At 40.7% G+C, this 26,206-nt stretch overlaps 2 protein-coding genes across 3 annotated transcripts; one reads left to right on the top strand and one right to left on the bottom strand.

Annotated features, from left to right (window-relative positions):
• Positions 1-16: 16 nt before the first annotated feature.
• ero1b (endoplasmic reticulum oxidoreductase 1 beta) lies at positions 17-14,889 on the top strand. 2 transcript variants are annotated; one of them, XM_028399451.1, is made up of 16 exons: positions 17-502; positions 2,884-3,003; positions 4,486-4,569; positions 4,698-4,739; positions 5,291-5,373; positions 5,998-6,071; positions 6,292-6,412; positions 6,564-6,610; positions 7,491-7,502; positions 7,617-7,643; positions 7,840-7,932; positions 8,134-8,380; positions 8,480-8,549; positions 8,645-8,731; positions 8,932-9,065; positions 10,621-14,889. In XM_028399451.1, the coding sequence occupies exons 1-16, from the start codon at positions 338-340 to the stop codon at positions 10,679-10,681; spliced, it is 1,467 nt and encodes a 488-aa protein (XP_028255252.1). In that variant the 5' UTR covers positions 17-337; the 3' UTR covers positions 10,682-14,889. The 2 variants fall into 2 exon arrangements, with proteins under 2 accessions (XP_028255252.1, XP_028255261.1); XM_028399460.1 differs by lacking the exon at positions 17-502 and adding an exon at positions 1,262-1,447.
• A 2,102-nt stretch (positions 14,890-16,991) lies between these two features.
• Positions 16,992-22,185, bottom strand: gpr137bb (G protein-coupled receptor 137Bb). The gene is made up of 7 exons (XM_028399473.1): positions 21,684-22,185; positions 19,076-19,125; positions 18,742-18,964; positions 18,455-18,604; positions 18,191-18,319; positions 17,898-18,019; positions 16,992-17,106 (listed from the first exon to the last, which is right to left on the bottom strand). The coding sequence occupies exons 1-7, from the start codon at positions 22,083-22,085 to the stop codon at positions 16,992-16,994; spliced, it is 1,191 nt and encodes a 396-aa protein (XP_028255274.1). The 5' UTR covers positions 22,086-22,185.
• Between the last annotated feature and the right edge of the window lie 4,021 nt (positions 22,186-26,206).

Raw genomic sequence — 26,206 nt, 5'->3', positions numbered from 1 at the left:
AACCGGAATTAAAACGGACTCCTGCGCCGCTACCTTGATGCTGAAGTGTAGGTTAGTGGACAAAAACTTCTCCAGTCATGTATTTTCTCCACACGATGACCATATGTTTAAGACGGGAGTTAGAGGTCTAAATGTCTGCATAAGGGTGCTGAGATACCCGGCGGCTCAAGTTACCGGTCGGCTTTAAATTTATAGCCATTGTTAGCCCACGGATGCTAACCTCAGCTAGCCTGAAGCTACCATAGTTTGCTAGCTACCAATTCGCCACAGTCAGAGCTCCTGCTGGTTCTCGTGTTTGTGGGTTTTTCTTCTTAGTGTTTGCTCGCCAACACCGCAAATGATGTGGAAGGCAACGCTACTAGCGTTCGGGATTTTGTTGTTGGCCTGGTTCTTTGGGAACTTTGTTCTAGGTTGGTTTCAACAAAACAACGTAAAACCCCAAACGCAGCACAGCGACCATCCGAGCAGAGCTACAGACCAGGACCAGAGCTGCTTCTGCCATGTAAGTATCCCCAGGTACTGCGCATTGCATTGTTTTTTATTTAGGGTGTCTGGTTACAGCTTGAAACGTGGTAACTCAATACAACAATAGTTGCCATTCAGGAAATCTTCTAGCACTTTCTGCTGTCATCTTAATTTGACGTCACCGTGTGTAATTGTGATGCTAGCTAGCAACACTCCATTACTCCTCCGTGTATCGACACTAACATTTATAAAACACGTCACCCTGTGCTGTCTAATATTAACAGACTGCCCTGTTCAGCCAGTTTTTTCGTTGTTAGAATCCCTTTTTTGCCACTGTTTACTTTCTGTTTGGAAATGTTCAAACTTATTCCCACTATGTTACGTACATATTTTACGATATTACATGGCGGTCACATTATTTTTCTTACTAAAAGCGGTATAACACCGTTTCTGTAACCATTGCAGTCCCCCAATAAAAAGCCTGTTGCCATTTTTAAGTTTTACGGTGACAACGCTGACAAATGTAATCGATAATTATCCAAAAGAACACGTCTCGCACTCAGACGAAGCATGAGATTTCAAGCCAAACTTATGTTATTTCAATTACTGAGTATAAAGCGTGGTGGAGTCTGGTTGGTTGTGGCAGAGCTTCCGCCTCACTCCTTCTTAGGGAGTTGTGGTCATTTGCGCCGTAGCTAACAAGGCTCCAAGCGGCCTGGAATGCTCAAAGAACTACAAACTGGGGAGGGGGCGTGGCCTGTTTGACAGCTGGTTGTTTGGAGGCGGAGCCCCGGGCGCAGGACTTAAGGTCTGTAATGACAGCTCAGCCCAGAGAGCTGCTGCGGCATATGGACAAGTTTACCGAGCGGACTTTTCTTCTAAAGGGGGCAAAAGAGTGACGTTTACGAAGAGCAGCAGGATGCGGAGGGGAATTTGGAACTTCCTGCCTTTTCTTGCACTAAGTGGATTCTTGCATTCAGAGGTCAGCTGTGCTTTTGCTTTATGTGACAGTGTGCGTGAATGTCTTACTTCCTGGAAAGCAATATATTATGTGGTTAAGATTAAAAAGGTCATTTAAAATAAGTTTGAGTTTTGTACTCATTGCCACATAAGCTCACACAACAAGCTGGCTCCATATGCTTGGTGACATCACGATCTGATACTTGAAATGTGGCCGTGCTTGTATAAAAAAAGCATCTGTTAAGGTGATAAAAGCTAGTGTTATATTTACAGGCATTCCTGGTCAATCAAATGGTGTTTGTTAGCACTAACTGTACAGCTGACAATTGTGTCCAAATGCACTGTTACAGTCTCTGTTCATCACATGTTGAAATGTGTTTGCTTTAGTCATTTCTCTAACACTAAACTGAAGGTGGTGTAACTATGTTTTTCCTCAAAGTGTTGTAGGGACAGATACATTATTGGAACAATTAAACAACAGACCAGTGGTATTTCTTCAGTTTTTATTGCTCCAATTACCAGGGAGCTATTTAAACATAAAACTGTAAGTGCACACAATTTAGCAATGGGCTGAAGTCATGTAAAGTACTCTGATTACTAAGTACTTGTTTGTTTGCATAATGGAAATTAAAGTAAAAAAAATAGGAACTGTAGACACTGTGAGTGTATACAGGTGATAAAATGCAGATGGTATTGCGTAGTACTTCTAAAAGTATTGCATTATAATGTGTTCTTTCAAGACAAAATTCAATATAATCATTGTTCTCAAATGCACATTTGAATTGTACACTTCAAACATTGTGTTTAATTAGCTTGTCAGCTTGTGTTCAGATTCTGTGTGACCTGTATGTGTTCAGGTAACAGCATGTGATGCGGTGTTTTCATCATGGTGTGGATGTATTATGTATGAAAGTACAGGCAGGAGGTGGTTTGTCTGTCTGTTGGTCTCCCGCTGTTTCTGCTTGCTCAGGGGTTCAGGCTCTGGGTTTCTGTAAAAGGTGCCATATAAATAAAATTGAATTGAATTAGAGCAGGGCATGTGGAGTGTGTGAGTCAACATGGTGCGGTTCAACGGTTTGTAGTCTGTATATGCTAATCAGTAAGATACTGGACTTACTTTATCTACTTATGCAAAAACATTGAATATATTGTATAGAACCATAATGTAGTTTTATGAGTAGGTACAGTGTTGTGAATGATGTAAAAGAAGCAATGCATTTATTATTTGTTCATACAGAGGCCTCCGCCTTTATGTGTTCTACTCTGTTATCCTTTTACTAATTTGGTATTTATTGTGGGGGGGAAAAAGCTAGCGGGTGTTAAGAATTTATCATTTATTCACCAGAAAAATTGTTGTAAAAGTTCGACTGAAAAGTCTGACATAGCTCAGTATGGTTTATACTTGTAACTTGTCACTGGAAGATCATACTCTATAATTGTTACGTGTTTCTGCTTCAGCTCACAGGAGTCCTTGACGACTGCTACTGTGATGTCGAAAGCATTGACGTTTTCAACAACTTCAAGATTTATCCACGCATCAAGAAGCTGACAGAGAGAGACTACTTCAGATACTACAGGGTAGGAGCTGCTGCTGCACTGTACTCTAGAAAAGTTACTTGCTTGGCCTTCATTAAATAAAACAGGTGAAATCAAACTGTCCAGGGGGCAAATCAGACCTGTAGACTGGAGCACAGGCTGTGTGCAGAGCTGTGGTGAAACAAAAGGAAGTTGTTTAGTGTAAACTGTGGTGAAACAACAATAAACATTAGTATACAGTAAATAAGAGCTGAACAAGGTAGCTTGTGTTTCCAGCTGTTGCTTCTTTTCTGTTCATCTCTGTAAATGTAGAATTTTCATGGATAGTTAGTGGCCTTACATGTTCTGTATAAAACATTTTGTGTAATAAATCACAACTGTAACTTTAAAACAGTTCACTATAGCATCACAGGTTTATCCCTGTCCCTTCCTTGGAGTTATATATTGTGTAATATGGCCCAACTTTAAAGATATATTGGGTCTTTTTGATGCATGTGGTTGTTTTTGTGCACAGAGAATGACGTCATTTGCATTTATAACTCTCATTCGATTGCTAGACACACGTAGGTAGGTTGATAAACTTCAAAGGTTTTTAAAACTAGAAGAGTGCACTAATATAGTTTTATACAGTATAAGTTTAAAATCATCAAGCTGATTTTAGTCAGATATCTATAGGCAAAGTTAGATAGCTGACCCTGAAAAAGAATGACATTTTCAAATGGAATATGTGTAGGAACACATTTCTTTAATTGTCAAAGAACAGCTTTCAAATGATGTTGTATTTTTTCCTTTTAGTTGTTATTGTACCTCTCAGATGACAGCATGTTCAATCAGTCTGCCTGATGCTAAGTAGAAAGTTGCTGACACTCCATGTTCCATGTTTTTGCTAATGTGAAACAAGTCAAACAGCTCAAACAAGTCAAACATGTCTCTAAAAGCTAAAAGCTGTAGTATCTAATCCATTAGCTGTTTCTGTTCACCACTGATACAGAAAGGGAAGCCTGTGTGATGTGCTCATGAAATATTGTGTAATACGTAGACTTTTGCAACTCGAAATGAGTTGCGATATAGAAAAGATGTTTCCGGTGACTACTTGTAACTAACATATTACGCACATATGTAAAACACCTGCCATTGTTGTATATTACACATGCATTAGAGGGAGAGCAACTACACAGCTATACATGGAGATGATTGAGACTCCTGCTCATGTCTGAAGCGTGTACCAGATTTCTTATATATTAATTGTTTTGTTTTTGTTTTATTTATTTATTCATTAATGGGGGGGGGGGGGGGGGGTATATACCCCACAGAATGTGATGAACTTACAGCAACAGGCAGCAGTATTTGAATTAGATTGTGTTCTTAACTTTTCATTGATTTCTGTTTGTATTTACTTTTCATCATGCTTAGATGAGTCAGTATTTTAATCATTTTATATAGTTTTACAATGATCAGAGCTTTTTAAAGATGATTTGTTGTTGTTGTAAACAAATAATTATAAATAATTGTTGTCTTCTTCAGGTCAACCTGAAGCGACCGTGTCCTTTCTGGCCTGATGATGGGCAATGTGCCATCAAAGACTGCCATGTGGAGCCCTGCCCAGAGGTCAGTGACACCTGCCTTATTTTGACTGATGTTTATGTCTGTTATTTGTGCATCGGTTTACCTGTGACACACTATATAGAAAGTTTTATTTAGCTTCTAATCTCTTACTGTCGATCTGTATTTTTTAGAGTAAGATTCCTGTTGGCATCAAATCTGGGAACTACAACAAGGTGAGGTTTGGTAAAACAGAGTGTATATGTAATATGTAAATATTACCTGTTAATCATTTTATACCAAACTCCTGTAATGACTTTATTGCACTGAAGTACCAGCTGCATCTGTTCTAGCCCCTCTTTTTGTCACTTCAGCTGATTCAGTAAAGTACACACACATACAGGGTATGCTCTCAGACATCTTGTCCCCTGTGACAGTGTCCACGTACTGACTGCAGACTCAGTGTTTGCCCACTCTTGGCTTACAGCCTGATGTTTATCTTGTATTGAGCCAGAAGTGTTGGGACATCTGTGCTCTTCTCAGTCAAGGTTGAATATGGTTGAGCTGACCATCAACTGTTGAACACTCAGCACTTTTTAAGGAACAGGGATATGTAGAGTTCGAGGACAGCCTTTTCTTTTTAAGTGTGTTCAGTTCATCTTGTCTTTCTTTTTGCTTTGCATAAAATGAGTAGCACCTATTATTATATAAGATGATTTAATATCTGTAAAGACATCATAGTATTGTTGGCATGACAAACTAACACCCCAGCCTGCTCTGTGTCCAGTACTCCCAGGCAGCCAATACGATGTCGGATGTGACAGAGTGTGAGCAGGCCAAAGAGCTAGGAGCCATCAACAGCACCCTGAGGTGAGACCACAGACTTCCTCCTGCCTGGTTTATCTGCCAGCTTCAGATAATGTTTGCTCTGTTCAAAATGCAAAGCAGTTGATAAAAACCAGGTTTTACTTTTACCATGTCAGACTGGCAGCTGGAGCTAGTTTCCCACAGTCAACAATTTATGCAGCAGACTGAGCTTCACTGAATTTGTCATGGAAAAAAAAACACAAAGGTTGATAACAGGTTGAGAAAGTCCATAGTAGAGAATCTGAAAAAGGAATATTCAAAGGCACAAAGGCATGTGTAGAGGCACGCTACTGACGAATGATGACAAAAAATGGTTTTCATAAAGAAGTAATAATCTAGACTTTGATTCATTGTGTACAGAGTACAGAGTTGTAAGCTGTGAAATGTTTATATTGTGTGTAAGCACACACACAGCTCTGGATCATTGGCTGTGGATCCCTGATGTTTGATTTGGTACAGCTAAGAAAATCTCATCCAACCCTATATGCATCTATGTATTGTATGTTCAAGGACTGTTACAGAGCTGTAGTGGGGCAACTAAACTGTGGAACTGAAATATTACATCCTCCAAGTGCCTTTGTCATGCTGCAGTGTCACAGTGTAAACTTACATTACCTCCTGTTACAGTAACCAGAGCAAAGAGGCGTTTGCTGACTGGGCAAGACATGATGATGCTCAGGATCATTTCTGTGAGCTTGACGGTAGGGACCTTTTTTATTTTGACCACATCTGTGTCAGTCCAGCATTTTTCTTTAAAACTGAACTGATTGACTTTTCCTGCATCACCTTTTCACTAAAAAGTTATATGTAGCTGCACACACAACAGATAAAACTCAGAGATAAATCATTAATGTACCATTTGTTCTGTCCACCGCTGTCACTGGAATCGTTTTAAATCCACAACCCGGTCGTGTGTTTCAGATGAAACCTCTCCAGGTGCTGAGTATGTGGATCTGCTGTTGAATCCAGAGCGATACACTGGATACAAGGGTCCTTCGGCCTGGAGGGTCTGGAACAGTATTTATGAGGAAAACTGCTTCAAGTGAGATCGAAACACTTTGTGTTTTTTTTGTTCACATAGAATGCTGAATTTTATTTGTGCTTAAAGTCTTTTTTTTCTACTAGTTAGGTGTAATAAAGGATAAATTCAATAATAAAGAAAATGTTCCTCCTATCTGTTTGTGTGTCCACAGGCCCAGATCAGTTTACCGACCTCTGAACCCCTTGGCACCCAGTAGAGGTTTGTTTGTTTTCATCAAACTAAAACTAAAAAAAGAAAACAAAAACATGTGGGCAATACTGTGTACCCATGATTGAACCCATATTAAATAGCTTCATTAAATAGCTTATAGATCCACCAGCATCACTAACTTAAACTCATGGTTTGCTTTTTTCAGATTGATGTGCAGCAACAATTATAATTTAACTAATACACACAAGCGTAGCAACACATGCATATCTACATAGATCCACAGATATTGTTACTAAAAGCTGTTTTTCCACCACCTTCACCATTGTTGAAGTGTTTTCGTCTTGTCATTGTGTTAACACACACCTGAATGTTCCAGAGCAGAAAACTGTCAAAACATCTGTGTTTATAGGTCTGTACACCTGCTGATGGTCAGTTCATCAAGGACTGTTCATCAGCAGCACCTGCTGCAGCTCATACGATTAAATCATGTGAAAGCAGGAAGTGTGGTGTTGAACAGGCTTTTGGGTTTGATGTTTGTTAAATAATGACAAGATAAAACACTACAGTTACAGTCAGTTGTTTTTTGTACTTGTATCCTTTCTACACAACATTTATTAAAAGGATTAAAAGAGGGGTTACAAAGTTTTGATCATGACTGTATGTGAGCACATCCCATGCAGTTGTTGGGATGGAGCTGGAATGAGCTAACAGCTCAGAGTTATTAGGAAGTTTTAAAAATTGCAGTGAGCTGGAGGCGGTAGGAATAAGTAGTTTTATCAACTGCAATTATCTATGAAAACAGAAATCTAAGAAACAGGATTTAAGATTTGAAATGCACGGTCATCTGAACCATCAGATTTTGTGTGTGTGGATATTAATAGAACAGGTTTAACAGTTTGTTTTTTCTTCTCTGTCATTCGCGTTTCAGGAGATGATGATGGTAAGTAAACACCTAAAGTAGGACCATTTGAATTTATTTTTAGATGTTCCAAACAACTACCGTATATATCTTCATAACAGTATCTTCTGCCTCACATGCATGCCTTTGTTGTAGGAGAAGGTTTCTACAACTGGCTTGAAGGTGAGTTCTGTCTCATGTGTCTTACTTCATCTGCATTTTCTGTCAGCTACTGGATTATCTGTAAATTCTTAAGATTAGAAACTCAAACAAATCCATGATGTCAACATGCTAACTGCAAAACCTTCAAAGATCTAAAGCAGCTTGTTGTGTTTCTCCCATATTATGTATTGATCTGGTCTTTTTACCTAATGTGCAGGTTTGTGTTTGGAGAAGAGAGTTTTCTACAGACTGATTTCAGGCCTCCACAGCAGCATCAACATTCACCTGTGTGCCGAGTACCTGCTGGATGGTATGACCACACACACAAGTATTTCTCTTTTTAAACCTATTACATAAAAAGCAGTTTGCTGTGTGGGTTAAGGTGGAGAGTTGACAGACTGTCAGACAGCATGATACACTATGATACTAATACCTACCCCTATATTTAAACCTTTAACATAACATTGTAACATTTTAGAGATAATTCAGTGTTTCTGTTGTGACTCCACAGAGGGCTGGGGCCAGTCAGTGTGGGCCCCAAACATCCAGGAGTTTCGTCATCGTTTTGACACAGCAGAGACAAAGGGTGAAGGCACCCGGCGGCTGAAGAACCTCTACTTTCTGTACCTGATTGAGCTGCGGGCGCTCTATAAGGTGGCTCCGTACTTCGAACGAGCCATTGTCAACCTGTACACTGGAAACACTCAAGAGGATGGAGGCACCAAGGACCTGCTGCTGCAGGTCTTCAATGAGATCAAGTAAGAAGTGCATGTTTAGTGTTTTTTAGGAGACCAGTTAAGGATTTGACTTTGTTGTAGGTTGTTTGTACACTCAGACTTAATAGCTCCTTTTTTCAGAACTTTCCCCATGCACTTTGATGAGAAGTCTATGTTTGCTGGAAACAAAATGGAAGCCAAAACATTGAAGGTAAACAGAAACCCAAAGCTATCTTTAACACTTGTTTGCTCTAAAAGGTTTTAGTAACCAACAGAAACACCTTTGGGTCCTTTTCTTTATTTCAGGAAGAATTTCGCCTCCATTTTAAAAACATCTCCAAGATCATGGACTGTGTTGGCTGCAATAAATGTCGACTCTGGGGAAAACTACAGGTGAGAGACTGCCTCTCTGTCTCTGTTCAGACTTCATAGTGTGCTGTGAAAAGTCTTGTCATAGATTTGAATGCATAAAGCTATACCTAGTCATACCAGTAATGACTCTGACACTGCAGTGATATCCAGAGTGCCAGCAGAAAGCAGAATTTAGTGAAGTATTTCAGATCTAGTTAAATCTGTGTGTGTGTTGTGTGCAGATCCAGGGTCTGGGTACAGCTCTGAAAATCCTCTTCTCTGAGAAGGAGATCAAGAACCTTCCTGAGCACAGCCCATCTAAAGGCTTTCAGCTCACTCGACAGGAGATTGTGGCTTTACTGAACGGCTTCGGCAGGTACGTTCACTGCTTCTTGGACACCTTCAGGAGGGGGTGTGGAAATGCCATAATAGCTACAGTTCAAATATTTGAACCCCTGCTGATTTTTGCCCACTAGCAAAGAAAGGATCGGTTTATAATTTCAATGGTAGGTTAATTTAAACAGTGAGAGACCTCGTGTGTTTTGGTCATGCTGGAATACCCACGACCCATTTTCAATGCCCTGGCTGAGGGAAGGAGATTTTCACCCAAGATTTGACGATACATGGCCCCATCCCCATCGTTCTTGGAGTCATAGGCAGCATTCCTCCTCCTCCTCCAGTCCCAGCTGCCTTGAGATCATTGACCAGTTCCTCCTGAGTAGTTCTGGGCTGATTCCTCACCGTTCTCATTATCACTGAAACTCCACGAGGTGACATCTTACATGGAGCTCCAGACCGAGGGAGATTGGCAGTTATTTTATGTTTCTTCCATTGTGAATAATCACACCAACCGTCGTCACCTTCTGGAATCTGGATTGATTGATTCCTTCTGTGGACAGGTGTCACTTATACAGGTAACGAGCTGAGAGGGCTCCCAGCGTCAGCTCCTTACCTGTATAAAGCACACCTGTGAGCAGAAATCTAACTGATTGACAGGAGATCAAATACTTAATTATAAATGTGAATTAATATATAACTTTTTAAAATCAATTTTTCTGGATTAGTTTGTTATTGTTCTGTCTCTTACTGATTAAAAAATCCTACCACTGAAATTATAAAAAAAAAATGTGTGGCATGGCTCTGTAGGTGGCAGTGTATGTCAGCAAAATATATTATGCTACATTAAACACATTCTCTGTGTGCCTCGTCACCAACTCACACACTGTGTTTTGTCAGAAACAGAGGACACCAAACGTTACCCTGGTTTTACACTGGCCGCATAACAGCTGCGTGACGCATGTGGTGGATTGTTTATTGCGTTTCCAGAGCAACGTCTATTCCCACCAGAAGCATTTCTGAAGCGTAGTGTATCTGTGCGCATGTTGCGAGCTCCAGTGAGATTTACAAAATCACGCAGTAATCTGCCTGTTTACCTGATGGTCAATGTCCTCTCTACATGTATAAGGCTGCTTCTGTACTTCCAACATGAATCTCTTCTCCTACATGGCTGTGGCTGTGTTTCTCCACCGGTGTAATGAGGGAGAGTTCGCTCACTGTGTTTTATTTTGAAATTCTGCCGAATTCTCTCTGGTGGTCTGGTGCCTGACTTCCAGGCTGCTCGATGTGGTTGGTGCAAATTGACGTGTACTGGGCACCACACAGCTCCAAAATAGAGCCGGCGCGTATCTCTTGCAGAGCGGTGTGTAGCAATGCATAGTGTTTTTGAGCTCAGGATCTGTGGCAGCCTTATTTATTGTTTGACACATTTTTGACCTGCTTCAGTTCTGAAGCAACAATGCTTAGAAACTTTTCTAAACACATTTTCAGTCATCATGAATGTAACTAAATGTTTCCCTCTTTAGGTAACACCATACTTACTACACAGAAACTATAAATGCAGTTGTCTTCAGTCTTTATTCTTTCTCTTTTAGGTTGTCCACTAGTATACATCAGCTCCACAATTTCCGCCTGCTACTTAAGGAGAACAGGTAACAGGAGGCGACGCCTCACCTGTCCACCAGGTTGCGCCTTCCCACAGAGAACTGCTGCAGTCTAATTCTCCCCAGAAGAAGGCCTTTTCCATTTACATCAGGAACAGTAATGAACCCAACAACCCCATTCTCATCCTATGTGTCTTTCCTCTGTGTTGTAGAATGTTCATTTTTCTGCTTCCTCTTTGCCTTCATCAGAAATGTGTTTTTGTCTTTGGCAAACCTTTTTTGTTTAAATATTTTTGGATCTTATTTTTTTGACCATGAAGAAGCAGCAGGTTTGTTGTGACAAGCTGAAGGAAATGAACACTCTAGTAAGGATATAAGAGACCAAACCTGACAGAGACCTCATGATGCATGGGTGCAGGTAAAACTGTTCAACAGGAAGTTTGATTTAAAGCTGTCAGAGAGATCTTTCTTCTTTAATGCCACCATTCAGACCCAATGCTCTGCTGACCTCACATCCTGTAGAATTATTCATGCTCAGCTGTACCTACTTCACACCTTTGTGGCTGCCTGGGGAAGAACTCAGTCAAGGCAGCTGTTAGGATGCAGATGCCCATTTAGTTTCTTGTTTCTTTTGTTCTGTCTTCTGTTGTTTTTAGGTGGGTTTGTTACTCAGCTTGAGGATCTGGACCAGTTTGCTCATGCTCATCATCTCAGGCCTAAATAATGTCTGCTCGCTAGAAGAAGTGCTTGTGGATGTCTATGCAGTGTGTGTGAGTGAAGTATGAAAGAAGTCGCATGTTGTTTTGCCACTGCTGATAAGAAGTGTGGTGGGCATTACGTGAAGCCCTGTCATTTGTTATGGTGTAGTTCTCAGTCACCATGTGGGTCTCACTCTGCTGTCACTGCACAACAGACAGTGCAGAGCTGGGTGAAGAGTTACATTGCATGAGTTCCTCTATAAATGAAGTCTTTCAGATCACATGTTGACCTGATGAAGCTACTGATTCATGTCTGAATGCTGCTGATTGTCATACTCGTTTAAGCTTGGTTTTCCTCTCAGATCCAACTGTTTGTCGCAATGTGTCAACTTGTTGTCTCATTATTAACCCAGCTACTAAATGAAGGTTTAAAGGGGACATATCATGCAGATTTCCTGGTCTGTGTTTATATCCGAGTCAAATTATTACACAGAACCATCACGGAGATCACTTGAGGAAAATGTTTGATAAGAACAGGCACTTTCAGAAGAATACCTGATATGTGACTGCATGAAGCATCTGTCCATCTGTGTAAGGAAAATAAGAGCGTAAAAGACTTCTTACCATCATCACACAACTAAAACACACCCAGTGCCAGTACCTCTTACAGGACACCTATCTGCCTGGTAGCACATATTTTCAGAATTCAGCCTCTTTTGGAAACAGGTTGATTTGTCGCCTGTCCATGGACCCAGTGTTCAATTGGTTGTCCTACAGAATATACAGAAGCCCAATTTTTAATAACTTATTTTCTTTCTAACTCAATGTAATCTGAATAAATGAGTGCCCATGTGTTTGTGGCCTTTAGTGTACTTGACACTAAAAAGGCATTCAAGGCAGCTTCTGACCTTCAGAATACATTTTCAGAGCTTGGACAATTAGAAATAGAAACATGCAACATCATGATTGATTATAAACAAGAAGCATCATATGTCCCCTTTGGACGTGTCATGTAGCAACACAAGCAGTCTAATGAGTCTCACCTCAGTGGGGCTTTATACTCATCAACTGTCAAAAACTGTGAAAATGTGCAAACAGCTTTATCAGTGACTGTGGCGTATGGATGAATGTGTGTCGTTTCTACACAAATAAGATTTGATTTCGATTTCAATTTCAATTCTACACATCCTGAACTAGTTTCCGAACATCGTAATATAGATTTCAGAGAGAATGAAACCTTTCTGCAGATGATCACATTCAAGTAAAAATAGAAAAAGAAAAAAAGTAAAAGAATGAATTCAGATAGTCGTGCATTTTGTTATCCATATGACCTTTCAAAGTTAGTAGGTGGATGAAATCAGTGTGGGAAACCGGGACATTTTGCTGGTGTGTGTGAGATCAACAATTGCAGCTACAGAATAATGAATTATGGTTTTGAACAATAATTCACCTGGTTTGGTTGAGTGAATGGCTCTTGTTTCTGTTGTGGGTTATGTGAAAGCACCTCTTTCTGGCCACCTTTCCTTTAGCCATGCTGTCTTAAGGTGCATCCAGACTTATTGTTGTTAATGTTTTTGAGATGAATTATTGCTGCAGTATTTCATTTCATGCTGTAAATCTTGTTAGCTCAGAGAGAGAGGAGCAGTGAGCAGTGGTGTGATGACAGGCACAGAAATGGGAAGCTCACTCTTTCTGGAGCTTTTACAGCTATTTTATTTTATTTTATTTTATTTTTGCACAACACACACAGTACTAGTGCTTGATGAAACTAGTGTTTTGATGAAATGTCACCCTGTACATCATAGTGCGGCTCACTGATGCTGTGATGAGCTCTGCACACTACTTAAAACTATAGAAATATAAAATTCAGAACATCTTTACAATTGAATGTAAATGAAAGCTCTTTTTGAATGGTGTTACGATTCAGTATGATACAGCTGCCTGTAATCAGTAAGCAACATTTAACAAGCAAAGGGACATCTAGTGTTAGAGGGGTCATTATGCATTGGGATGAGTAGAGCAGAAAGGCTCTGCTGCTCAGTGTGGTAGGGTGAGACACCTGTCAATCAAAGAAGGGCCTCAGAGTAAGACTATTGATCCTTTTTTTTAGAAAAAAATAAATCTTTAATTCATCATTATAAAGGAACTCTTCCCCTCCCATCAGAATAACACAAACATGTACTTCCCTTGGTTTCAGGAGCATTTTTACTGGATTTGTGTTTTGCTTAGCAGGAAACATACAAAGTGGACCAAAGAATTTTAAGTTGCCTTTTATTTTGATTTTGTAGTTTTTTTGTGTTTGTTTAGTTTTTTTTTTTATGTAAGGCCCAAGGAAGTGTAGCCAGTCATGTGGCAACTTGGTGTAATGCATAATATAGGATCATACAGGTCATGGTATCAATAACAGACATTTAGAATATGGTTGTGTTACATTACAAAAAGTAAAGTATGCGGTAGGTGACAGCTCGTGCTTTAATGCTGGCTTTCCGGCTGTTTTAAGTAAAGCTTCAGTAAATAATCATTTCTATGTTGCTTGTTGCACATGTTTTTTTTTCTGCTGAGATTGTAAAATAACTGATGATCAGAATGGGAATGAAGAAGGAAGCAGCGTGCTCCGTGACACAGCTGCTGATTGTTTTACAGGTGGAGTTTAGATCCCAGTGCTTCAGCTGCTTCTAGGGGAAACGGCCTGTTCAAGTATATAAAAGGGGCAAATATTTCTCTGCAAACCTTAGAGTGTGTGTTTGTGTGTCAGAAGGTTTATTTGTCCAAACCTCAGATATAACCTGTGTGTGTACCGAGGCCTGAGAGTGACAACTGAATTGAAAAAGAAGAAAAAACATCGTAAAATATTCAAATGATGGTCCATTATTGTAAAATCTTGTGGTATGTTAAATTCGATAATAAATTTTAGATACATTTTTATCATTTGGATAAATTTATATATACAAAATGTAACAGCGATGCTGCAGCTGCCAGGAAGTGAAACTTTCACTTCACAATGAAAATTAAATCACTGAAATGTTTCATTGTAAAAGTCTGAAATTGTATTGGCTCACAAAGGGAGTTTTTTGTGCTATTGCCTATCCAAGTTTATAAAAGTACATTTTTAGTGGAAAAAAATGTATGAATTTTTCAGATTTTAGAAGAGTAGAGAAAATAGGAACAGTTAATCAAAAACAATTTAATTGTCACGCTCAAGCCTCTGTGAGAGTGTGTTAAAATGCAATACCTTTGCTTCTGGATGTTCAGTGCAAAGTGCATGTGAGTCAGTGTGAGAAATGTGTGCATGCCTTCCTGTGAGAACTGCATGCCCCTCCAGCAGCTGGACGTCCTGTACAGTCCACCTGCCAGCCTTAAAATCCAACCGCCATTTTGGAAGAAGCCACAGATGTTCACAGTCACATCTGTACCGTTTGTAAAAAGCAGCACAGGTTTTTTCTTTGTTTTGTTTTTTTGTGTTTTTGCTTTAAGACCTCTCTGAGTATATATAGTTGCACCACGTTCATGTGTGAACCGAGTATATTTATTTGAAAAGAGGAATAAATATTTCTGGATATCACTCAGGTGTAAATTGTTTTTCTAGAAAAAGAAAATGTGTGTTTGTTTTGTGCCCGTTTGCCCCTTTTAAATTCACTTATTTGTTTTTTGTGTGTTTGAGAATAGAATAGAAATACTTTACTCACCCCAAGCTTGGGAGTAATTCCCAAGCTCTAATTGTCAGCACTTCAATCACTGATTGTTTAGATTTATTTAAACACATCACAAACCACAAACACAACAAAGCAACAACAAAATACATCTTCTCAGGGAGATACTGCTGCTGTGCCAATAACTTACAAAACCTGTATCCGTTAGAAATATAGAGTTTAGCTTATTGTGATTATTTTCCAGAGCATCACAGAAACACTGCAAACTGTTTATTTACACACAAGTTCAGGGTTCAGTCTTTTTTATCTGGATGTGAATTAAACAAATGTACCACATCTGTAAAGGTGATCTCATAAATACTGAATATTTTCATTTATTCAACAAAAGATTTCAACATGACTTTAAGTTATCGATAGCACAGGATGTGACCGGCAGTCTGCTTAGTGATGTGGTGACATGATAATCAATAAAAATAAAATCAGATGGCTCAGAATTCACATCATTTCCACAAAATACTCGGGGTATGGGCAGAATTTAGTTTAGTAAATATTTCTGAGAAATAATAATAATAATCGTGATAATACTAATAATAATCATAATTGGGTGGAAAAGTCTTTTGTTTTGTGTTAACACTGATCCTTCTATAACCAGCAGTGCTCACAGGTGTGACTTATTACACCCATTAACAAAAACTGCCCAAAGAAGTTTTAATTAGTTCAGGAAATGACATGTATGTATCATCTGTATGTAACTATGACCTTGATAGTTTGACATTTTACAGCACATATAAAGATAAGATAAGATAAAGATCTTCTGTTTAGGGCATCCCATCAGCGTTTTGTTCTCAGTGTCTTTTTCCATCCTTCAGGTTGCTTCAAGTCCTCTCAGCAGAACCATAAATCATTCTTATTTTGATTGAGCTGCTATATGCAGACCATTCAGGTAAACAAAAAGCTGCACTGGTAATGAATATTGGTGTAAATACATCAGGGTAGACGCTTGTATCGGCTTTTGATAGCTCCTCTGTGGCCACTGTAATGAGACTGCTTTCATAAGGGTTTAGTGCTGCTAACTTGTTAATGCAATTAACACTGTTCTGTAATTAAATCACCATAACAGGCTACTGAATAGACCGAAAAGCTGGGTCTGGCTCTCACATACTCAGAATGTTCAGGATAGAAACGGTTTAGTCTCAGTTGGTACATATGCCTCTGAGTGACCAATCATTAGTCCTTTCATACGGTGCAAAACCACAACACTGCCCTAATCATTTTAATATATCTAATGTTATCACCAGGTCACCTCCTGTCTGCAAAGGAGCTGATCACAGATCAAAGACTGTTTCAGTTGCCCTTATGTATGAAATGCACTATACACACAGAACAACCATGACCTTGGCTCACCTTGGTAAAAGAAAGAATTGTGTAATACTTCAAATGATGAAGAAACATTCTGTAAAACATTCATCATGACAATGTCTACACACTGTAAGTCTAGAAGTATCTTCAGAAGCAGGGTTCCTACACAGTGTCAGGATTTCAAAAGGATCCAAAAGCTTTAGGAGTCCCTATGATATATATAAAAAAAATCAATCATTTAAATGTAAACTTTTTACTTAATTTTTTCATTAATTTTTAGACTTCTAACCAAGCCGATCATCAATGATCATTTCATGACCAGATTCCTGCTAATCTCTGTAAAGCATCTGGAGACTTTTTGGATTGTCATTAGCACTCAGTTGAAAATTCTTGGCCTCCATACATGCTATGTTTTTGATAAGATTCTGATTCACATGACAATCAAAATAAAGTGTTAAATAAGCGATTAAACTTGTAGGCCTGAAGAGGTGTAATAATATATGATCTGTAATATGATCTGTGTTGGGACCCTGCTGTCATTTCTCATGTCTTTTCTACATTTTATACTGTGGCTCTACAAATCTCTACGTCAGTGAAACACCATAACTGACCGATGGAAAAGTGCAGTGTGTAGCTGTAGAAGTGAACAGAAGGATCACGGGTAAGGGTGGAGCTCTCCGGAGGTGGCGGTCAGGCGCTGTTCGTCGCTGTTGGTGTGCACAGTGAAGCTGCTGTGGCGGCTGCCCCAGTCATAGCAATCAGAAGAAAGACTGTCAGAAAGACCGAAATAAAGCATGAATGAACTTTCATTTCTAATTCATTCATTCATTTTCTCGAGCTTTTAAGATGCATGGTATGTATTTTTTATCATTAATCTTGCTCTTGTTAAAGCAACCCACTTTGTCTAACCTTTTCCTTTTTCCTTTTATGTACATGAAAGTCCAGTGCTAACAAATCTTAATTTCTTTATTTGCGCTTGTTTTCCTACTATAACAAGAGTATAGTACATAGTAACACTTTTCACTGTTGATCTGATTCATAATTAATATAAAGGTTACCGATGTCTAACTATAGAGTACAGCAGAATAAGGTCTTTTCAAACCAATGTTGTTCTCATGGTCGCCTCAATAAAAAGCCTACAGGATTTATCCACTGGCTTTTAGATTATTGCAATAAATAACTCAGCAGGATAATCTTCACTAATGAACGCCAGATAAAAAAATGTTTTGATATACATGGACCACAGCATGGTCATATGATTATTCCATCACCACAACCAGGTTTACTGCCCTTATGTGTCCTCCCTCTATTGCTTTTAGCAAACAACTGAATTCAGCTAACTTGTTTTCTGCTAACACTTACGTAATCTGTAGCTTACATTTTAGTACCCAAATGTACTCACAAAATTCTATTCATTCTGACCCTCTTTACAGATCATACAACAGTTTGATTGCATGCAAATCCCCCCAAAATATAGAATATTTATTACTTTCACATCTGTTTATTCATACACACATATGTAGTTATTATAATGACACAATGATGGCCACGATTTTCATACCTTGCTGATGCATTCTGTGGTGGAATGCTCCATGCCAGGTCATCGTCACTGTCGTACCGACGAGGGTTGTCAAAGAAATATCCTCTGGAGGACAGAACGTGGTTTGGTATTCCAGCAGTGCTCTGTGGACACACATTCCCCACAGTACTGTTATTACTGTCTTTGTGAGAGAAGATCCAACATCAGATTGATGCTACACAAAGCCATTACTTTGGGTGTTGGCTCAGAGACAACAGATTTTTAATATCTATTTAATCTGGAATCTTTAATTTTTGTGAGTAAAAAGTACGGACCCTGTCCTGAGGTGGCCGTCGGACCCTGAAGAAGAAGACAACCAATGAGGTGGGCAGCAGCTCCCAGACGAACAGAATCACCCCAAACACAATGTACCCAGCATCTCCCAGTGATGACCGCAGGTCTGCCTAGAGGTACACAGGGGTCAATGGTGAGAACCAAAAGGATGCTTAAACATTCCAATTTCTTTCCAAAGACCTCTATAAGGAGCAGTCATATAAAGGGATACAAGAAATGCTGTTCACACATACAACAGTCCTTACTTGGTCTGAGACGTTGTACCAGTCGTAGTCGAAGGAATTTATGGTCTCGATGTCAGTGAGGGCGAGTACCACCAAGTTGTAACAGGCTCGAGATGCATACAGCAACACCACCATGATGCCGATCAGAGTCACCTGACACACCGATGTGCCCTGCACACAGAGGGGTCGATTCATCATTTCTTTGTTTACTGTAACCTACAGTATATGTTACCGTAATATGTGTAATGCTTTGTTGTCTTTATTCTTTATGACACTGTAAAACAGTGTCTTCCTCATCTGGTTTGTACCTTTGACTCCAAGTAGATGTTAGCTAGGGACATCTTGGCAACCTTGTACAGGCAGATGGACAAGGAGATCGCACAGAGGACAAACAGGCTGTCATTGATCGTCACCCTCACCAGGACAATAGTCTTGACGTCAGCGGCGGTCATCTTGACCATTAGAGCACAGACCAGGTTAACCACCAGAAAGATCAGACTGACAGCCAGGAAGACCAGGTACAGAGGAAGCCTGGAGGAGGTGAGACAAAACACCAACACTTCCAACCAAACCCACTACTCATAAGCCAATACAGAGATTTACTTTCATGTATTTATGGTACAGTGGATTAGTTGAAGTTACCTGTACTTCAACAGTGCAGGTGTGTACTTGGACTTTGCCTTGAAGTAAACCTGTGAGGAAAAAGAGACTGCTTTAGCTTTAGTGTTTTAAGACTGTGATATGACTGCTCACACCTCAGTCATGTACCACATGTTCAAAAGTTAGCGCAACCTGTTATTCTATGTTTTTTGTGTAAAAACCTAATACAAAATCCTCTGATCATAGTGGGTCTTAGTATTGTAGCAAAACCTTGATTCTTTTATTTTTCAGTCATTCTGATGTAGACTAGCTGCTGTTCTTTGGATCAATGTTCTGTTGTATGACCCAGCTATAACTGTCAGACAGATGGTCTCACATTTGTCTCTAGAATACTTTGGTATACAAAGTTCATGGTGCACTTAATGGCTGCAAGGTGTCCAGATCCTGTAACTGCAGAACAAGCACAAGTCATCAGCCCTCCACTTCCATGCTTGACAGTGTGTATGAGGAGTTTCTGCTGAAATGCTGTGTTTGGTTTCCAGCAGACATGGTGGTGATCAGTAAGACCAAACAGCTCCACTTTGGTCTCATGTGTCCATAGGACATTGTTCCAAGTGTTGTTCTTTGTTCAGATGCAGTTTAGTGAACCTCAGTCCTGCTTCCATGTGCTTTTTAGACAGAAGAGTCTTTCTCCTGGTAACCTTCAAACAAACTGTACTTGTTCAGTCTGCTTCTAATTGTGCTCATTGTGTCAATCAATTGTGTCACAGTAACACTGAGCATGCTCAGTGAGGTCTGTAGGCTCTGACATGTAGCTCTTGGGTTTTTTGTATCTCTCTGATCTTGGGCTGAATTTTCTGGGACGTCCACTCCTGTGAAGACTGACAGCTGTCTTGAATGTTTCCACTTGTGAATAATCTTTCTCTCTGTTTGATGAATTGATCATCAGCAGCACCTGCTGCAGCTCATACAAGAACATCAGTAAAAAAACAGTAAAAAAAAATGTACAGTAAAAAAAATGTACAAAGTGGAAAGTTATCGTTATGATTGTTACTATCATTGGGAGACACTGGCCTATCAGCTGAGACATGTGTAGGGGCAAATGGTGTAATAGGTTTGGATGTTCCAGCATCAATACTGCCCATGTTGCTGTGGATAATGTCAAATGTTGTTTGTGAGTGCTGGCTCAGAGACAGCAACTGTCATTATGGAAATAAGACACCGTATATTTCGGTCAGAAAAATAACCTGCATCATTACAGCTCTGACATAAAGCAGTTGGAAGCTGCTGGTGAAAAGGCTCCTCTCGAGTCTGAAAAGGCAAGCATGTCTTTGTTTTTGGGTCTATTTCAGACTCCACCAGCTGCTGACGATGAATGGGTGATACAATACACAAACTGATAGAAATTATCATAAATATGTGAGTCTAATAGTATGCCAGAGCAGGAACACACCTTTCTCTGATTTTTTCTCACTTTCCCCAAAACTTTAAAATGACCTTATATTGGTTTGAATGCCTCTGATGGACTGGTGACCTTTTCACGGTGTACCCCGCTTGGGATAGGTTCCAGTCCTCCCATGGCCCTGTACTACAGGACAAAGTGGGTTCAGAAGATGGCTGGATGGATGGTTTGAATGACTGTAAGCATCACACTTTGATTCCCAGCATCTTTAATGTGTATTTGTGCATTTTCTCACCAATGTTTGAAATGGCATGTATTGGCCAAACTAGTTTTTATTTCATCAATGATGGTTATATGGAAAAATATCTGTATTTCCACAGACCATGAAGAGGTCCTGACAAAGTATGAGTTGGGGTCAATCACCAGTAGCAAATGTAAAGTAGGACAGTGACAGTGCACTGTTTGTTGCTTTAGCCCACAGAGAAACATATGCATTTATTTACTGAGCACTTATTGGAAACTGTGATTGTACCCAGGAGCAAAGCTACAGCATCAGTGTCTGACCCACTTCTAATAGGCATGACTTTATACAATAACAGCATTAAGGACCTTCTTAGATGTATAAAATATAGAAAAGGTTTGACCTTGAGCTAAAAGCCTTAAATGAAAAACAAAACTGTTAATAACCAATTAAGCCAAGGTTATTAACACAGAGGTTTAGGCAGGGTGCCGTAGCCTTCTATTATACTGAATCAAACCTTAACCTAAACCCCTGCCAAGCTCTGATTGGTGGCTCTATTTCATTAAGTAAATCAGATTTGAATGAGATGTTATGGTGATTGACAGGCTGTATTGATCAATGTCTGCTAGAACATAACATGACCCTTTCAGATGTCATCACACACCCCTGCCACCATAACCAGTGCCAGTGAGAGCAGTGTAAAGGTCACATTACTATTGTAGCCCTCCAAAGAGCACATCCTAAATCAAGTTGCTCTCATGCCGTCTTTTCTAGCTGCCTAACTAAAATGGTTTTGGAATGTCAAACAAACCAGCAGGTCCACCACTTCTTCTCCACACGTCTTTGGTGGAGTTTTGTTTGGACTAGCCAATTAGTTTTGACTTCAGACCCTTACTGTGTCACCTGATTTTATGGTTATTAGGATGCCAGCTGTGTGGTGTCCTAAACCTTTTAACTGACCCCAGTATCCCCAGTTGCTGCTCTGACAGTACCCGTGGGCCCCTCACCTGTGCACAGTAGAGGTTCATGAGGCTGAGCGTGAAGAACTGCAGGCAGACAGGGAAGCAGTAGAGCAGCCAGAAGGCAAAGGGGCCAAGCGCATTGGCAGTTACACAGTCCCTGAAGTAGAAGGAGAAGAGGAGGGCGCGCAGGGCGGCCCACAGCAGACACAGGAACAGGAAGGCTGTCTGGTAGCTGAAGCGCTTGTGTCTGTACCGCAGCACCAGCCAGAGCTGGGCATAGACGAAAGCAAAAAGCAACGAGTAGAAGATGGTGTAGGCGATGGTCAGACCCAGCTTCACGTAGGGAGGGATGGCTGGTGTTATGGTGGGAGGGGGAAGTAGGTGTGAGCTGTTACCGGCATGCTGCTGCTCCTGTGCCGGGTTCCCCTCCATCGCCTCCACATTCATCCCTCCTGTGATCCCTGGCAAAGGGATGAAGATGGGGGTTAAAGATGGAGCAGCAGGATCCCCTCTCTGGGAGACGAAGAAGATGAAACGTGTCTCAGCTCGTTACACGGATCCTTTGCATCCATCCACACTGTGTGACTCACAGAAAGAAAAAGGAGGGGGATAGACACCTCCCCTCTTTTTGCCGGTGCCTGGTGGAGAACTATTGGTGGCTGCTGATCACATGATGGTGCTCCCTAGCAGGTGATTGGCTGAGCAGGAGGAGGGATGCTGCAGAGAGGAGAGGAAGGTGGGGAGGGGTAAATTGGGATCTGTGGTCCCACCCCACACAGACACACACACACACACACACACCTACTGTGTCACAGCAGCATCATACGACAGATACAGTTTTTACCATCACCTGCAGCTCGAACCTCCAGTCTGATTATTAGCCTTCAGCAGGGTGATTTTAATGTTTTAAAGTAAAAATCACCATGTACAACAGTATTTACTCTTTTCATTCAGGAGTATAGATTACTGTCACACCCCTCCTCTCAGATTGCTTGTGTGGTTTTAGTGAACGGCGAGTATCAGCGCTGGTATCAGTCCTCCTCTCTGCAGTTTTCTTCTGTGCTGTTACATAACAGGCGGGTTGTTAGATAATAGAGGCTGCTGTGAAGTTCCTCTCACCTCGCCATGCTGACAACAAATACAGATCTCCTGCAGCTCCATTTTTATCCACCATTATGAGATGGCATAGATGTGAGCACAAATAGTGTCTCGTTTGACGTCACGCTAAAGCCTTTGTGTGTAGGATCCACACTGTTTCTTATGTGAACGCAGGAGTGGATTTAAGATCCTTACAGCACTCCTAATAAGTACGTTGGTCTGTATTTATAGTTTTATGCAATGATTATTATATTATCGGGATTTTGTTTGCGTAGCCAGATTACAACGCAAAATTTTATATTGAAAGATATTTTTGAGTCAGACCAACTGGAATATTTGACTTTATTGCTAAAAATACAAACACCATGGCTCACATTGGTCATTAATATACTGCATGGCCACTTGTAATCCCCGGGATGCAACTGCTACTTCCCCATTACTTCTGCAAGAATAAAGGTTTAGATGCTTCCTACGCCACTGAGGGTTTGCATGTGACGTCACAACATGCAGAAATCACTGAGTGGTGTAGCGCCATTGTATTCTAAACCGTGGCCAAAAGTATTCAAAAACTCATCTAAAAACAGGGGAAGAGCTGTGACGTATTGTTTTGTAAATGAAATTATGTTCTAAGTGATGATATATATATATATATATATATATATATATATATATATATATATATATATATATATATATATATATATATATATATGACTGCAGGAAGATCAAAGGGTCTGGGGTTTGAATCCCGACTAGGGCATCACCAGTGTGGGCTACTAGCACTACTACGCTACTAGTACTACCGCCTACCTCGTTACGAAATGAGTTACAAATACTGGACATACTGGCTCGGACGTCGCCCGGGTCAACAAGGTCCACGTCAGGGGTTAGGGGACCAGGGCAACCTGATGAGAAATAGGCTACTGGAACAAGAACAAGACACTCTTGGACGAGGGAACTATTGGAATGTTACTACATGAGTAACCCCAGCATTAGGGGTTACATGAAGCGGATGTGGGACCTTCATCATGACATGACGAGACATGTGCTGGTTTGGATTCAGGTCTGGGGAATGGGCAGGCCAGTCCATAGCATCAAAGCCTTCATCATCATCAACTTTTTACTATTAAACTCGGACAAAATTGAGGTAATTGTTTTTGGACTTAAACATCGCAGAACTAGATTATCAGATACTTTCTCTCTGAATGGATTTACTTTGGCCTCCACTACGACTGTGAGGAACCTTGGAGTTATCTTTGATCAAGACATGTCGTTTGTCTCTCATATTAAGCAGGTCTCCAAGACCGCTTTCCTTCACCTGCGTAATATTACTAAGATCAGGAGCATCCTCTCTCAGAGTGATGCTGAAAAGCTCATCCATGCTTTTGTCACTTCAAGACTGGACTACTGCAACTCTTTATTGTCAGCATGTCCACATTACTCCATCAACAGCCTGCAGCTGATCCAGAACGCAGCAGCTAGAGTTCTGACAGGAAGCAGCCAAAGGGATCATATCTCTCCTGTCCTAGCGTCTCTTCACTGGCTCCCAGTGGACTCAAGAATACACTTCAAGATCCTTCTTCTAACCTACAAGGCTCTTCATGGACTTGCTCCATTGTATCTGCAGGACCTGATTGTACCATATGTTCCTAATAGGACACTCAGATCTCTGAGTGCAGGTTTACTTGTGGTTCCTAGGATTCATAAAAGTAGAATGGGAGGACGAGCTTTCAGCTATCAGGCACCACTATTATGGAACCAGTTACCAATCTGGGTCCGAGAGGCAGACACTGCCTCCACCTTTAAGACTAGACTTAAAACTTTTCTGTTTAGTAAGGCGTATAGTTAGTCTCAAACATAGTGTGTAGGGCTGATAGGTATAGTTACAGTCGCCTCAGCCACAGGTATAACAGGTGTCATAGGGCTGATGAAATCTTAACTTTTAGCACAGCTATGCTGCTCTAGGCCTACGTTGTCGGGGGGCACCAACATGATTCACTGAGCAGTTTCCCTCTCACCCTCTGACCTCTCCTCTACTCTCCTTAGTCTGGATCATACTGGTAATATCGTCTCATAATCTGTGTTCTCTGTCTTCCTCGTAGTTTTGTTCCTCTCTCTCTCTCTCTCTCTCTCTCTCTTTGCAGGTCTCCAGACCTGCATGCTGACCTGCAGTCCGGCCCCTGATCTCTCCTGTGCTCATTGACTTCACCAGCCCCTGCTGCTCATCTTTGTTTTGATTAATATCAAATTACTATTACCGGTACTACTTATGGACTGACGATATATATAGATATCCATTATAATATAATCACTGTTTCATCTTGCTGTCATGTTTGCTCTGTACTGTATCATGTTTGCTGCATGTTTGTTCCTCTCTCTCTCCTTCATCCTCTCTGTCCTGTCTCCCTCTTCTTCTGCTCTCTCTCTCTCCTTCATCCTCTCTGTCCTGTCTCCCTGTTCTTCTCTTCCTCTACCCGGCCGACTGGCAGCAGGAAGGTTGTTCCTTAAGAGACGGGTCCTGCTCAAGGTTTCTTCCTCTTAAAGGGAGTTTTTCCACCTTGGTTTGTCACCCTTTAACTCCACCATCAACAAACATTACAGTAAAGAAATGGAGTCTTGTGCACCTTTTCTCACCTGTAAAATCTATAAAGGGGTTTCCAGTGACACTCAGTATCAGTCACATGTTTTCTGCAAGAGTCTGTTACACTGCCAGCACTAAATGCACCTTGACAGAGCATAAATATTGTAAAGTTTAGGGATCTTTTTTGTTTCTTGCTCTGCACTACTGGCAGCTGCTGAACCTACTGAACTCTGTTCTAACTCAGACAGAGAGCAAATAAATGCAGAGATCTTATGTAAACAAAGTCACGCATGACACGTGGTACTACTTTGATCTTTTTGCTGCCAGCCGTCGTGTACGCGGGTTGATTGCTTCGTAGGTTTGTGTTTCAGATCTCTTCGTATTTTTTGCAGGTCGTAGAAGAGAGGTGAGCACAAGTGGTGTGCTTCAGGGTTGCCTTCCTGCCTGTGACTTTGTGTCAGAGTGCAGTTTACTGCCCTCTAAGGCTGTGGTTGGCAATCTGTTTTACCATGGCTACTGCCGGAATTCGTTCTAGCTTACATAGGTAAGTAGGCTATAGTGATAAATGTTAGCAGCTAGGGCGGTTAGCCTGCTTAGCTGCCAAGCAATTTAGCCAGGTGGCTCTACCACCTGTCTGTTGTGGATTCCAGCCAATTCCTGTGTGAGATCACAGCTTACATCTGGTTTCCTGGTTAACCTTCATGTGTACAAATGTGGGGAGTGGCCAGAGATTCCGGTCGCATTTGGTCCACGGTTCTTGCCTGAATTGCCTGGCTGTGAGTCTGGTCGGAAGGTCCTGTGGCAGAGTCACAGTTCTCACTCAGATTGCCTGACATATATATATGTCTCTCTCTCTCTCTCTATATATATATATATATATATATATATA

The sequence above is a fragment of the Parambassis ranga genome, chromosome 1 (genome assembly GCF_900634625.1).
Source record: "Parambassis ranga chromosome 1, fParRan2.1, whole genome shotgun sequence".
In the NCBI taxonomy this organism is placed as follows: domain Eukaryota; kingdom Metazoa; phylum Chordata; class Actinopteri; family Ambassidae; genus Parambassis; species Parambassis ranga.
The sequence above is the reverse complement of the archived record's forward strand: the minus strand, read 5'-3'. Positions and strand labels throughout refer to the sequence as shown.